The sequence below is a fragment of the Scylla paramamosain genome, chromosome 42, assembly GCF_035594125.1.
Source record: "Scylla paramamosain isolate STU-SP2022 chromosome 42, ASM3559412v1, whole genome shotgun sequence".
NCBI classification, from domain to species: Eukaryota; Metazoa; Arthropoda; class Malacostraca; order Decapoda; family Portunidae; genus Scylla; species Scylla paramamosain.
Window position 1 is genome coordinate 10,242,993 of NC_087192.1, and position 15,109 is coordinate 10,258,101.

At 36.8% G+C, this 15,109-nt stretch overlaps 1 protein-coding gene across 5 annotated transcripts in view; it reads right to left on the minus strand.

The window, feature by feature from the left end:
• LOC135093160 (Bardet-Biedl syndrome 7 protein homolog) overlaps positions 1-15,109 on the minus strand; it is a 301,301-nt gene that overhangs the window by 40,235 nt on the left and 245,957 nt on the right. For all 5 annotated transcript variants that reach the window (XM_063992082.1, XM_063992083.1, XM_063992081.1 and 2 more), the window contains one exon: positions 7,827-8,023. In XM_063992082.1, coding sequence (XP_063848152.1) covers positions 7,827-8,023 — 197 coding nt within the window. The remainder of the gene's footprint in view (positions 1-7,826; positions 8,024-15,109) is intronic.

Below are 15,109 nucleotides of genomic sequence, written 5' to 3' on the forward strand. Positions count from 1 at the left end.
GATAGAGTCTGGCACAAAACTTTGATTTCTATATTATCCTCCTACAGCTTCCTTCTCTCTGTAACTTTATCTCAAGTTTGCTTTCTGACCATTCTATTGTTGCTGTGGTAGATGGTCATTGTTTTTCTAAGTTTATTAACAGTGGTGTTCCTCAGGGTTCTGTCCCATCACCCACTCTCTTTCTATTATTCCTTAATGATCTTCTAAACCAAACTTCTTGTACTATCCATTCCTATGCTGATAATACCACCCTGCACTCTTTCACATCTTTTCATAAACATCTGATCCTTTAGGAAGTAAATAGCTCACACGGAGAAGCCACAGAATGCCTGACTTCTGATCTTTCTAAAATTTTTGATTGGAGCAGAGCAAACTTAGTATTGGTCTATGCTTCAAAAACTCAATTCCTCCATCTATCAATTCAACACAACCTTCCAGATAACTATGCCCTATTCTTTAATGACACTTGTTGTGTGTAGCAAGATAACACTATATAAAATGGAGGAAGTACTAAGAATGAATGAGAAAAGAATAATGAAAGAGGGGGAGAGAGAGGTGAGAAGAGAAAGAGTTGGGGGCGCGACTTGGACATGTCCCAGACATGAAGCTACCCAGCCTGAAGCTTCTAGAATGATATTTATCCACACAATTACTCATATTCCCCACATAAATTTCCTTACTTTCCCTCATCCATTCAATTTGAGTCTCACTCAGTATTTAGTAGAATAGATGCTCTTGACAATAAAGCAATCAGTATTCATCTAGCCTCCCTAGTTTAATCAGCTGAATTTTCAGAAGTAGTGTTTTATTCATGTAAAGACAGTGCGAGAAGTAGAGTGTGGGCAGGTGTATTTACCTAGTTGTGCTTTATGGGAAAAGAGCTATGCTTGTGCTGTCCTATCACCATACCTTTTAATATGCAACTTAGCCTTGAATCCATGTACATCTACCAACGTTGGAAAAGAGGAGAGAAAGGGGAGAGTTAATTGCGATATATAAAGCAGGAGGAGGTGGACTTATATTCTTGAATCCATGTCAGAAAAGCAACATGTAATGATTTGTGTTTATTGGAACTTGGGTACCCTTCGTTACATTCACTCATACTGTCTTAGCAGTGCAAATTTTTCAGTGGTATGTGGAAGGATAGGAAGGAGATGTTTGATGATCCTCTGTCTCATGCTATTCGAATCACCCTGGACAATAACACGTTAACTTCGAAGTACATTAGGGATCTGATAAGCAATGATATTAATGATATAGTGAACGCAATAGAAGATCTTAAGTCAAAGACAATATCCTCTGAGTCTAATAGAGTAAAAATGTACAACACTATAAATCCTGATCTGGCAGTACATCAGATATATAAGACTAAGTTGAAAATCAATGAAAGTGAACGAATATCATGAACAAGATTTCGAGTCAGTGCTCTTTCCCTCACTATTGAGGAAGGCCGCTGGAACAGATGAGGCTGAGGTCGTTTGCCAGTGGAAGAACGCCTGTGTTCCTGTGGCCAGATACAAACTGAATGACATGTAGTGGAAGATTGTGCCAAAACTTTAAATATACGTCAGCGATACCACTTGTCAACCTTAGAAAACTTATTCATAGAGAGGACTGACGTTGCCAGAGTCTGTACCATAATTCATGAAATTCTTACCAGTTTTATTTAAGGTTTTACATTTAGTTTGAAAATGAACTTTGTTTTTATTAGCTTTATTACTGTGTTTCAGAAGTTATTTTGTTTTTAGACTCTTAATTTCTTTAAAAATTTATGTAGAGTGCGTTAATGTTTAGTGTTTTAACATGGAGCTTTTCCTTATTAGGTAGGTTTGTGCACACATTTGTGTTAGTTTCTATATTATGTGGACCATTTTATGTTTTAATGTATATTGTGCTGTGTAAAAAAAAAAAAAAAAAAAAATTGTGGTCAATAAAAATATGAATATGAATATATATACTTTCTGCATTTACTATCTCCTCACCCAGACTGTTCCATACATTAATACTTCTATATGGGAAACTATACTTTTTGATGTCTCTTCTACAAGCACTCCTCTTCAGCCTCTTCCCATGTCCTCTAATGTCCCGTGTATCCCAGACCATTAAGTCGCTCCAGTCCACCTCCTCCTGCTTTATATATCGCAATTAACTCTCCCCTTTCTCTCCTCTTTTCCAACATTGGTAGATGTAGCCTTTCCAGTCTCTCTTCATATGACAGGTCCCTGATACTTGGTACCATCTTCGTAGCTGTTCTCTGAAGTCTCTCTAACTTCCTTATATCCTTTTTCTTGTATGGTGACCACACTACTGCTGCATATTCCAGTCTAGGTCTTATCAGCAACACGATCATCCCCCTGACCATCTCTTCATCCATATATGCAAAGGCCTGCCTTATTCTTCTCAACAAGTTATAGGTTTCTCCTGTAATTTTGCTAATGTGTCTCTCTGGGGTCAGGTTCCCAGTCACTATAACACTGAGATCCTTTTTCCTCTTCTGCTCCAATCAACCTTACACCATTCAACACATAATTTCCTTTTACTCTTCCTGTACTTTTTCCAAATTCTATTACCTTACACTTCTTTAAATTAAATTCCATTTCCCATATATAAATCCACTCTGATATCTTGTTCAGGTCTTCTTGTAACGTTCCACAGTCCTCTGCACTCTCAACTTTCTTCAGCAACTTTGCATCATCCACAAAAAGGCTCATGTAGCTGTTCACACTCTCCGTCATATAATTTATATAGACTACAAACATGATTGGTGCAAGTACTGAGCCTTGGGGTACTCCACTTATGACTTCCCTCCATGATTTTTTTATCTTTTATCACCATTCTCATTTCTCTGTTTGTCAAGAAATTTTCCATCCATCTCAGCAGGGCCCCCCTTAACCCACCATTATGCTTCAACTTCCACAACAATTTACTGTGTGACACTTTATCAAAGGCCTTCTTCAGCCCACCATTATGCTTCAACTTCCACAACAATTTCCTGTGTGACACTTTATCAAAGGCCTTCTTCAGCCCACCATTATGCTTCAACTTCCACAACAATTTCCTGTGTGACACTTTATCAAAGGCCTTCTTCAGGTCTAAATAAACATTATATCCACCACTCTAGAATAAAAACTCAGTAAGTTTGTAACACACGATCTCCCTCTCCTAAATCCAAATTGCTGCTTTATTATCACTTCATTTCCTTCTAGGTACTGCATCCATTTATCCTTCACCAATCTTTCACACATTTTGCACACCACACTTGTTAGAGACACAGGTCTATAGTTTAAGGGCTCCTCTTTACTACCACCTTTGTAGATTGGCACTATGTTGGCTCTCTTCCATTCAATTGGAACTCTGCTTTCAATTAGGAAGATTTCAATAATATTATGTATTACCCATGTCAACTGCTGATTGCACTCTTTTAGTATCCATCCTGACACTCCACCAGGTCCAGGGGCCTTCCTAACATCTAGTCCCTCTATCTGTTTCTAGACATCCTCTTCAGTCACTTGGATTTCCTCCAGACCCATTTCCTCACTCATCTCACTCTGCCACACAAATGTTTTCTCTTTTGTGAATACTGATGGAAAACTCCTGTTCAGTATCTCTGCCAATTCAACTGGATCCTCACACATTTGACCATTCACCTTCAATCTGCTTATTCCTTCTCTATTTTTCATTTTGCTGTTCACATATCTGAAGAATAGTTTTGGTTCCTCTTTGCATTTGTCCATAACATCTTTCTCATAATTTTTTCCTTTCTTCTCTAATAACCCTTACATATTAATTTCTTGTAGTTGTGTAGTTTTGCCATAGTTCCTGCGTATTTTTCCTCCGCCATCTATTCCATGCCGTTTCCCTCTCCTCCCTGGCTATTTCACATCTTCTGTTATACCAGTCATTGTTATATCTTCTCTTTGTCTCTACTTTCGGTACATATCTTTTCACTCCTTCCTCATAAATATTGATAAAAGTTTCCCACTTCTTTTGCACATTACTTGCTGTGATAAGTGTACTCCAGTCAGCTTCACCAAAGTATCTCCTCATTTCTTCAAAATTTGACTTACCATAATTAAATCTTTCACTTTTATAATCTTCACATCTACTTTTCTCTCTTTTTTCTTTAATACAAAACCTTATCATGACATGGTTGCTTTTTCCTAATGGACAACTATAGTTCATGTCTTCTATAATATCTGTTTCTTTTGATAATACCAAATCAAGTCTTGATGGCTCCTCTCCTCCTCTGTATCTAGTGTATTCCTCAACCCACTGTGTCATAATATTGTTCATTGCCAGTTTCAGAACCTTGGGAAAACAAGTTGCTGAAAACAGTTATGGACAATGTTCTAATACAGTGGTTGAAGGAAAATACCAAATTCAGAACAAATGAAGAACCCTCAAGATTGGATCTGTTGTTCACAAAAGAACCAGAAATTATTAAAGACCTCAACTACAGGACCCAGATAGGGAAGAGTGACCACATTTTACTTGAGTTTGGTATAGAGGAAATAGAAGAAGGATAGAAAGAGGACTATACAAAAGGCAGGTGGACCTATAGTAAAACAAATTTCAGTGAATTAAGGAAATACTTTTGAAGAGATTAACTGGAGTAAATTTGATGAAGCAAAGGGAGTGGAAGAAAAGTGGAACAGTTTGCTTGAGATACATAATGAAGGCACAAAGAGATATGTGCCAAAGACATCTGCAAATGCATTTAAGAGTAAATGACTGGTTTAACAGAAGATGTGAGGAGATAAGAATAGAAAGAAAAAGAGCATGGAATAGATGGAGGAGAAATAAAAGAGGTGACCAGTAAAAGAAATATACAGAAGAAAAGAATAAATATGTACTAATATGCAGGGAAGAGAAAATAAATTATGAAAAGAACATCATAGACAAATGCAAAGACCAACCAAAACTATTTTACTGATATGTGAATGGGAAGTAATAGAACAAAGTTTTAATAAATAAATTACAAGTTGATGGAGTGCTATATGAAGAGGCAGGAAGGATGGCTGAAGTGAAGAATAACTGTTTCCAGAAGGTTTTTACGAGAGAGTAGTTTTCAGGAGCAGGAGGATGTAGAGATGATTGATGCAAGGTTGAGTGAAATAAATGTTATGGTGCAAGAGGTGAAGAAGATGTAAGGAAAGCAACAGGCCCAGACATAGCATCTAATTGGATTGTAAAGGAGTGTAGTCAACAGTTGGCCAAAAAGATCTGCAGAATCATAATACATTCATTAAAAGAGGGAACGGTCCCAATGGACTGGAAAAGAGTGGATAAAGTGCCGATTTTCAAGGGAGGAAATAAGGGAGATCTTTCAAACTACACACCAGCATCATTAACAAGTGTAGTGGGTAAGATATGTGAAAGTTATAAAAGACAAATGGATCAAATGTTTGGAAGAAAACAATGTGTTGACAAACAAACAATTTGGTTTTTGAAGAGAAAGATCATGTACTACAAATCTGTTGAGTTTCTGTTCATAAGTTACAGATATTGTGCAAGAGAGATGGTTGGGCAGGCTGTATTTATTTGGATCTCAAAAAGACATTTGACAAAGTACTGCATAGGAGGTTATCATGGAAGCTGAAGATGTTTGCAGGATTGCAAGAGGGGCTGCTAAAGTGGATGGAGAACTACTTGGAAGGTAGAGAGATAACAGTAATTAAGGATCAAAGGTCAGCCTGGAAAAAAGTTTTAAGTGTGGTTCCACAGGGTTCTGCGTTGGTACCAGTAATGAAAAGTACCAGTAAGGAAAAAGAAAGCATTTGATAAAGTTCCGCACAGAAGACTAATATGGAAATTGGAAAAATTGGAGGACTTGGTGGATGACTGACTTTTTGACAGAGAAATGTGGACAGTAATTAAAGGCAGCAGGTTGAACTGAAGAACAGTAATAAGCAGAGTCCCGCAAGGTTCAGTACTTGCACCTATTATATTCACAGTTTGTGTAAATGATATGACAGAAGGTGTAGAAAGTTACATGAACCCTTTTGCTGATGACACTATGATTATGAGGAAAGTAACAAATGAAGAGGACTGCAATGCTTTAAATCAGGACTTAATTAAGATTAATGAATGGTCATTGAGGTGGAACATGGAGTTTAACACAAAAAAATGTAGTGTGATGAATTTGGAAAAAGTGTGAGAAGACCAGTTGCCAACTATTACTTAGGGAATGAGGGAATCTCTATAAGAGCAGAAGAAAAAGACCTAGGAGTAATTATTACTGATAATTTGTCATTTAGGAAGCATATCAACAAAATTATAGGAGAAACATATAATCTGCTGAGAAACATCAAGATAGCATTCTCCTATATTAGCATTCTCCTATATTGATGAAGATATGATAAAAAACTGACAACAACGATGATATGTCCGAGATTGGAGTATGCAGCATTAGTGTGGTTGCCAAGTTTGAAAAAAGATACAAGAAAGTTATAAAAAATCCAGAGAGCTGCAACTAAAATGCCTGGAAGCTTAAGAGAGTATAGTTATAAGGAAAGGTTGAAGAGATTGGGCCTGACTACACTAGAAAAAGAAGGGAAAGAGGTGATTTGATAGCAATATATAGAATATTGGAAGGAATGGAAAAGTTGGACAGAGAAGACCTTATGATACCAGATATGAGAGACACAAGAGGACATGGGAGGAAATTGAAAAGGAGTGTTTGCAGAAGAGACATCAAGAAACATAGCTTCCCCCACAGAAGTATAACAGTGTGGAATGAACTTAAGGATGAGACTGTGTGTGCAAAAACAATTAACAAATTTAAAGAAAATCTAGATAAAAGTTGATATGGTGATAGGATGGCATGAGCCTAGTGTGGCTCTTGTCCTGAATTTCACAACTAGGTAAACACAACAACTAGGTAAATACCATTCTCTTAGCCCCTTGGTCCCCAATGGAGAAGAGAAAGTACTCCTGTCTTTGCTTTATGAGGATCAGCTGCATGACTTAGACAATTTGGTTAGGAGCAAGGCTCCTTCATAACAAGTATCCTTCACTACCACATCTGATTGTGCTTCCTTCACCCTGGCTCTAATTTCTGTTAGATCTGAGGCACCATACAGAAGTTGGTCAACATTTTCTCCTCCATCATTGTAGAAGAGTTAGAGACAAGTTGAGGAAAGTTGCTTGAGCTAGGGTGAAGGAAACAAGAAGTGTTAGGAGGTATGAATTAACTGTTTGAGAGTAGGGCACTTGGAATAAATGTATAGAGAATATTTTACGAAGGGATAGTACTGCCTACTGCACTGTATGGTACCAAGACTCAATGGGAGTAAAAGACAAGAAAAGACTGAATGTCATTATAAAGCAACAAAGTTAGTAAGAAAATAGTTTTTTGACAAGGCAATATTACTTCTACTAAACTATTCATTACAATATTATATTTCAAGAAATTTCAAAAATTTTTGAATGGGAAAGGCAGAAAGTGTGGTCTATGGAGAGTATAAAATTAGTTTCAGATTTGCTGATGATACTCTGATGAGTCAGTATGCAAATGAATTATACAAGATAACCTTGCCATTACAATGATGGAAATCACTGGGACAGTCTGAAAATAGATATAAAGAAAACAAAGCTGATGTCCAACAGTTATATACTAGACCATAAAACTGAAATAGAGGATGAAATATGTAGTTATAACCTAAAACAACAATTAACACAATACTACATAATGTGCATTTCCAGTCAACTCTGTTTCTTATTTTCTTTAGAGTTGAAATTAAAGCATTGTGTGATACCCTTGCAACCAAGAGTGCAATAAGATACTATATCATTAGAAACAACAGATCTAGGTTTGAGTGCCTCACCTGCCCAGCTGCACAAGACCAATCTTCCCATCTGAGGTGCCATACAGGAGTTGGTCACCATTTTCTCCTCCATCATTGTAGAAGAGTTGGAGGCAAGTGGAGGGAGAGGGCAGCTCCACTGAGTACAGCACATCCGAGTCTCTCATCACCCTCAGCAGGCGGTCCTCACATGCCAATACAGGCACCAAGTTCTTCATCTGTGTATTTGGATGATGTTGTCACACAAGAATATAAAGATGACTTTACATAACATACAGTAAGTGTAATATGCCTAAATGAATATATTTATCTATTTTAAATATAATGTGTAGAATACTTAACTTGCATAAATGAATATATATCCAAGTTCCCATACTTGCTTACTTGCACACATATACATATATATATATATATATATATATATATATATATATATATATATATATATATATATATATATATATATATATATATATATATATATATGTGTGTGTGTGTGTGTGTGTGTGTGTATTTACCTAGTTGTATTTACCTAGTTGTATTGTACATGGCATGAGCCAAAGCTCATTTTGTCCTGTCTACATAACCATATTTATCCAGTTTCTCTTTAAACATGTGTGCACTATCTGCCACAACAATCTTTTCTTCCAAATCATTCCAGATTTCAATAGTTCAATATGGAAAGCTGTATTTCTTGATGTCGCTCAAACATCCATTCTTCTTTATTTTCCTCCCATGCCCCCTTGTCAGTCTCTCTCCCTCCTCCATCTGTGGTACCAAGTCATTTCTGTTTATTCTTTCTATATTGTTTACTAATATGTACATTGTTATCAGGTCTCCTCTTTCTCTTCTCTCTTGTAGTGTTGGTAATCCCATCTCTTCAAGTCTTTCTTCATAGCTTGTCTTTTAATTCTGGTACCATCTTTGTCACTATCCTCTGTTCTTTACGGTTTCCATATATCTTTTTTTCTATGTGGAGCCCAGACTACTGCTGCGTATTCCAATTCAGGTTGTATCATGCTTGTTATGCTTTTCTTCATCATTTCTTTATCTAAATAGTTAAATGGCATTCTAATGTTAACAAGCTGTATGCTGAGCTTAATATTCCATTTCAGGTGATAGTGTGTCCTGGATTACTCCCAAATCTTTTCTTCATTAATTTTTTATATTATTTCTCCTCCCATTTTCTAATTCCATGAAAGTCTCTTTCCACTTCTTCCTATTTCCAACATGTGGGATTTTCTGGCATTAAATTCTAATTTCCATCCTTGGCTCCATGCATGTATCTTGTCAATATCCTTTTGAAACAAACTCCTTGCAGTCATTTTCATCCTTTATTATTTTCATTATTTTTTCATCATTAGCAAAAATGTTTATATAACTACTTAGATCCTCTCATATCATTTACATATATTTGAAACATAATAAATGCCAACACAGATCCTTGCAGCACTCCACTTGTCACTTCACACAAACTTGAATTTTTGTCTCTGATTACTGTTCTCATTTCCCTCCCTTGTAAATAATCATCCATCCATCTCAGTGTTGCTCCCTTTAGTTCTCCTTCATTCTCTAACTTCTGCATAAGACTTTTGTGGGTGACAAAGGATCTCCCTTTCCTGAACCAAAATTGTTTTTTCTGTAATTATCTTTTAATCTTCTAAATATTGCACCCATTTATCTTTACTTACTATTTCACAAAGCTTGCTTACAATACTTGTTAGTGACACTGGTCTGTAATTTAATGGTTCCATTTTATTTCACCTTTGTATAATAGAACTATGTTAGCTCTTTTCCATTACCATGGTACTTTTCCTTCTTTCAATGAGTTCTTGATTATATCCCATATGGGTTCCTCCATTTGTTCTCTGCATTCTTTTAATATCCATCCATCTGGTCCCATAACCTTTTAAACATCCAGCTCTTCCAGCAGTTTCATAATTTTTTGTCTCTACTTGTATCTCCTGTATTCCCTCATTCTGTGATACCACTTTCAGTGCCACAAAATTGGTTTCCTTTGTAAACACAGATTGAAAACTTTCATTCATTAGTTCACTGATCTCCTCTGTAGTTTATGTTTCATTTTTTCCATTTACATATCTGTAAAAGAGTTTGGGCTCTTCCTTGCATTTTCTTATTGTCACTTTTAAATTTTCTTTCTTCTCTTCTTATCATACCATATTCTTTCCTTGCCTTTCTGTATTCTTCCCTGGTATTTCTGTTTAGTTTTCTCATAATTTTCCTTTATGCCCTGTCCTTTTTCATTTTTTGCTTCTACGCACCTGCCATTATACCATTCATGCTTTCCAGTTTTCACTTTATAACTTGGTACAAACTGTTGCATCCTCTCTCTATACTTGCTCAAAAAAATCTCATATTTTTCTTGCACTACTTTAACTTCAAATAGCTCTTACCAATTAATTTTTCCATAAAATTTACTAAGCTCTGCGAAGTTTGCCTTAACATAGTTCTGTCTCCCATTTATAAATTGTTCATTCCTGTGCAACACTGTTTCCTCTTGTAGTACTATTTCTATTATCACATGATCACTCCTTCCCATTGGACTCAGACAATATATACTTGGTCTATTTTCTGGGGTTTTCATAAACACTAAGTCCAACTGTGAAGGTTCTTCTTTTCCTCTGCATCTTGTAGGTTTGTTCACCCACTGTCTCAATGTGTTCACCATCATGGTATACATAAGTTTTTTGCTCCATGACCTGACATTTTCGTTCACTTCCATCTCCTCCCAGTTAATTCCTTTAGTGTTGAAGTTGCCTACTAAGAGCACTTTGTTACTTTTTCCTTATCATTTCTTTTCCTTATCATTTCTTCTGTGCTATTTCTTGTTTCTATTTGTATCTTGTATCTATTTGTCTCCCATGCATTAGTTCCTGGTGGCATGTATGTCACAATAACTTTCCTTTTTTCACTTCCTTTGATCTTAATCACAACATCTGCCATTCCATCACCATATTCCACTTTCTCAACAACAATATCCTCTTTTACTAATATCATCACTCCTCCTCCTCCCTTTCCTTTTCTGTCTCTCCTCCATGTGTTATATCCTTCCTTTGCAAATCTCAACTTTATTTCCTCTATTAGTATGGTTTCCATTAAACATACCACATCTGGTTTATTGTTTTTTAAGTAGTCTCAGTAGTCTTTAAGTTCCAACAGTTTCAATACCACACCATCTATATTTGTATGCATAATTTTTAAGCTTCTGCTTGGTGATCTTTTATGGCACCTTTGTGCCACCATTTCCTCACTTTCATGTCCACAACTTTCCAAATGAATCTCCTTGCTTGTTCCTGTGTTCTCCCCTCGTCTTTTGACTGGGCCTCTACTCTCAGCTCTACAACTCTACTCTCTTCTTAGTTTATGTCTCTTTTTATCCATATTCCCCTCATTCCTTCTACTTTTACTAATTTTCCTCCTGTCCTTTGTAAGACATGTTCCATTGTTGCTTGTGAGATGAGTCTTATTTTCATTGGTCATGTTCCATTTTCATCATACTTTCCAATCCTGCAAACCTCTTCAATTTGTTCAACTATCTCCTCTTCTTCCCTTGCCACTTCTGCTATAATTTCCTTAGCCCTTTTCACCTCTTCTTTCTCTCTAGCTATTTTCATGAGTAGGTTCTTCTCCTTGACCCCAAACACCACCACACACATTTTTCTCTTTACCCTGTCTCTCATAAGATTACTTTTTTTTTCTTTTATTATTTTAATCACTTGCTTTTCCATGTCCTTACTGTGTTCCTGTTGCTGTTGCTTTACTATCTCCTCCATATCCACCTGTGTGTGTGTGTGTGTGTGTGTGTGTGTGTGTGTGTGTGTGTGTGTGTGTGTGTGTGTGTGTGTTTATTTATCTAGTTGTAATATGTAAGACCTGGGCTTCACTCACATGGTTCTCTCTTTGTATCCATATTCAGTCACTTTTCTTTCAATTCATGCATGTTCCTTATCTCTATCACTTCTTCTAGCCATCTCCAAGCACCTACATATATTTCTATGGGAATAACTACATTTTTTTGTCAGTCAGATATCTCTTCTTGAACTTTTCTTGCATCTTCTTAAACATCCAGTCTCCTTTTGTTCCCTCAATGATAAATATTTTTTTTAACTAATTTTGCTACCCAGTCCATTCATTAACCTATAAAAAGTATAATGTACTGTACTTGCATATTTTCTCCAAATGTTAGTATGTATTTCCATTTTAATCTTTTATTATACATTAAATTTTCAAATGTTGACAGTATTTTAGCTGCTATTCTTTCCAGTTTCTTAATACATGATATTTTATTTCAAATGATATCTAGTAAATTCAAATTCGAGTCTAATCACTGCTGTGATTGTTTCCAACATGTCTTTCTCCAGGATGTGAAAAGCCATCTTTATTGTCTTCAATATTCTCCATGTATGTCTAAATATCAGGTACACATGCTTTTCTGGTGATAAATCATCTCATATCAATTTCTAAGTTTCCTCATTCACTCTTGCTATAATTTCCCAACTTGAATGTCCATGTAAGTCTGTGTCCACTCTTCCCAAGTCCCATCACATAACACTGTTTAACGAATTTTATTTATCTTACACTCAATTTGTACACTTAAATAATTTTCTAGATCTTTGCAATCCTTGTTTTTTTCTTTGCTGATAATTCTGAATCATCTATAAATAGATTCCTGTAGCTACTTACTTCTTCTGGCATATTATTTACATATACATTATTATATATGTACACTATTGAAAACATATTTGCTAACACTGATTCCTGTGGTGCTCTCTTATTTTTATTTTTTTATTACTGCTTTTGTTTTTATTGCTCTCAGGTAGCCTACTATCTAGGACTTTTATTGTTTCCTTTAGTTCTGTGTTTACTAACTTCTATACTAGTCTTAAGTGGAACTGTCAAATGCTCTGTTAAGAACATAAGAATATAAGAACATAAGAAATAAGGGAAGCTGCAAGAAGCCACCAGGCTTACACATGGCAGTCCCTGTATGAAATATACCTACCTGTTTCTACCTATCATCCACATCAATAAACCTGTCTAATCTTCTCTTATAGCTCCCTGATGTCCTAGCACTAACAACATGATTACTGAGTGTTCATTCATCTACCACTCTATTTGAGAACCAATTTCTTATCTCTTTCCTAAACCAAAATTTTTCAAACTTTGTTCTACCCTGGTTGCTGATCCTAAGAATTTTGCTTACATCCCCCTTGTTATAATCCTTATACCACTTGGAAGACTTCTACCAGGTCCCCTCTTAACTTACTTCTCTCTAAAGAATGTAAATTTAACAGCTTCAATCTCACCTCGTAAGGAATACTCCTCATCCCCTGTACCCTTTTAGTCATTCTCCTCTGTACCGATTCTAATAGACCTATATCTTTCCTGTAATGTTGGGACCAGAACTGCATAGTGTAGTCTAGATGAAGTCTGACCAGCGCCATGTATAACTTTAACATTACCTCCGGCCTTCTACTTTTAACCCTCCTAAAAATGAATCCTAATACTCTATTTGCCCTGTTTCTGGCCTCTATGCATTGTTTTCCTAGACAGAGTTCAGAGCTAACTATAACTCCTAAAGCTTTCTCATACACTGTACCTACCAGAGTTTCGTTGTTTAATGTGTACCTACTGTGTGGGTTTCCTCTACCTACGCTAAGTACTTTGCATTTTTTTTTTTTTTTTATGTAGAAAGGTCACTGGCCAAGGGCAACAAAAATCCAATAAAAAAAAAAAATGCCCACTGAAACGCCAGTCCCATAAAAGGGTCAAAGCATGGTCAAAAATTGATGAATAAGTATCTTGAAACCTCCCTCTTGAAGTCATAGGAAGTTGGAAATACAGAAGCAGGCAGGGAGTTCCAGAGTTTACCAGAGAAAGGGATGAATGATTGAGAGTACTGGTTAACTCTTGCGTTAGAGAGGTGGACAGAATAGGGGCGAGAGAAAGAAGAAAGTCTTGTGCAGCGAGGCCGTGGGAGGGGGGGAGGCATGCAGTTGGCAAGATCAGAAGAGCAGTTAGCATGAAAATAGCGGTAGAAGACAGCTAGAGATGCAACATTGCAGCAGTGAGAGAGAGGCTGAAGACAGTGAGTTAGAGGAGAGGAGTTGATGAGATGAAAAGCTTTTGATTCCACCCCGTCTAGAAGAGCAGTATGAGTGGAATCCCCCAGACATGTGAAGCATACTCCATACATGGACGGATAAGGCCCTTGTAGAGATTTAGCAGCTGGAGGGGGTGAGAAAAACTGGTGGAGACGTCTCAGAACGCCTAACTTCATAGAAGCTGTTTTAGCTAGAGATGAGATGTGAAGTTTCCAGTTCAGATTATAAGTAAAGGACATAGACCAAAGATGTTCAGTGTAGAAGATGGGGACAGTTGAGTGTCATTGAAGAAGAGAGGATAGTTGTCTGGAAGGTCTTATCGAGTTGATAGATGGAGGAATTGAGTTTTTGAAGCATTGAACAATACCAAGTTTGATCTGCCCCAATCAGAAATTTTAGAAAGATCAGAAGTCAAGTGTCCTGTGGCTTCCCTGCGTGAAATGTTTACTTCCTGAAGGGTTGGATGTCTATGAAAAGATGTGGAAAAGTGCAAGGTGGTATCATCAGCGTAGGAGTGGATAGGACAAGAAGTTTGGTTTAGATCATTAATGAATAATAAGAAGAGAGTGGGCGACAGGACAGAACCCTGAGGAACAGCAATGTTAATAGATTTAGGAGAAGAACAGTGACCGTCTACCACAGCAGCAATAGAACGGTCAGAAAGGAAACTTGAGATGAAATTACAGAGAGAAGGAGAGAAGCCGTAGGAGGGTAGTTTGGAAATCAAAGCTTTGTGCCAGACTCTATCAAAAGCTTTTGATATGTCCAAGGCAACAGCAAAAGTTTCACCAAAATCTGTAAAAGAGGATGACCAAGACTCAGTAAGGAAAGCCAGAAGATCACCAGTAGAGCGGCCTTGACGGAATCCATACTGGCAATCAGATAGAAGGTTGTGAAGTGATAGATGTTTAAGAATCTTCCTGTTGAGGATAGATTCAAAAACTTTAGATAGGCAGGAAATTAAAGCAATAGGACGGTAGTTTGAGGGATTAGAACGGTCACCCTTTTTAGGAACAGGTTGAATGTAGGCAAACTTCCAGCAAGAAGGAAAGGTAGAAGTTGACAGACAGAGCTAAAAGAGTTTGACTAAGCAAGGTGCAAGCACGGAGGCACAGTTTCGGAGAACAATAGGAGGAGCCCCATCAGGTCCATAAGCCTTCCAAGGGTTTAGGCCAGCAA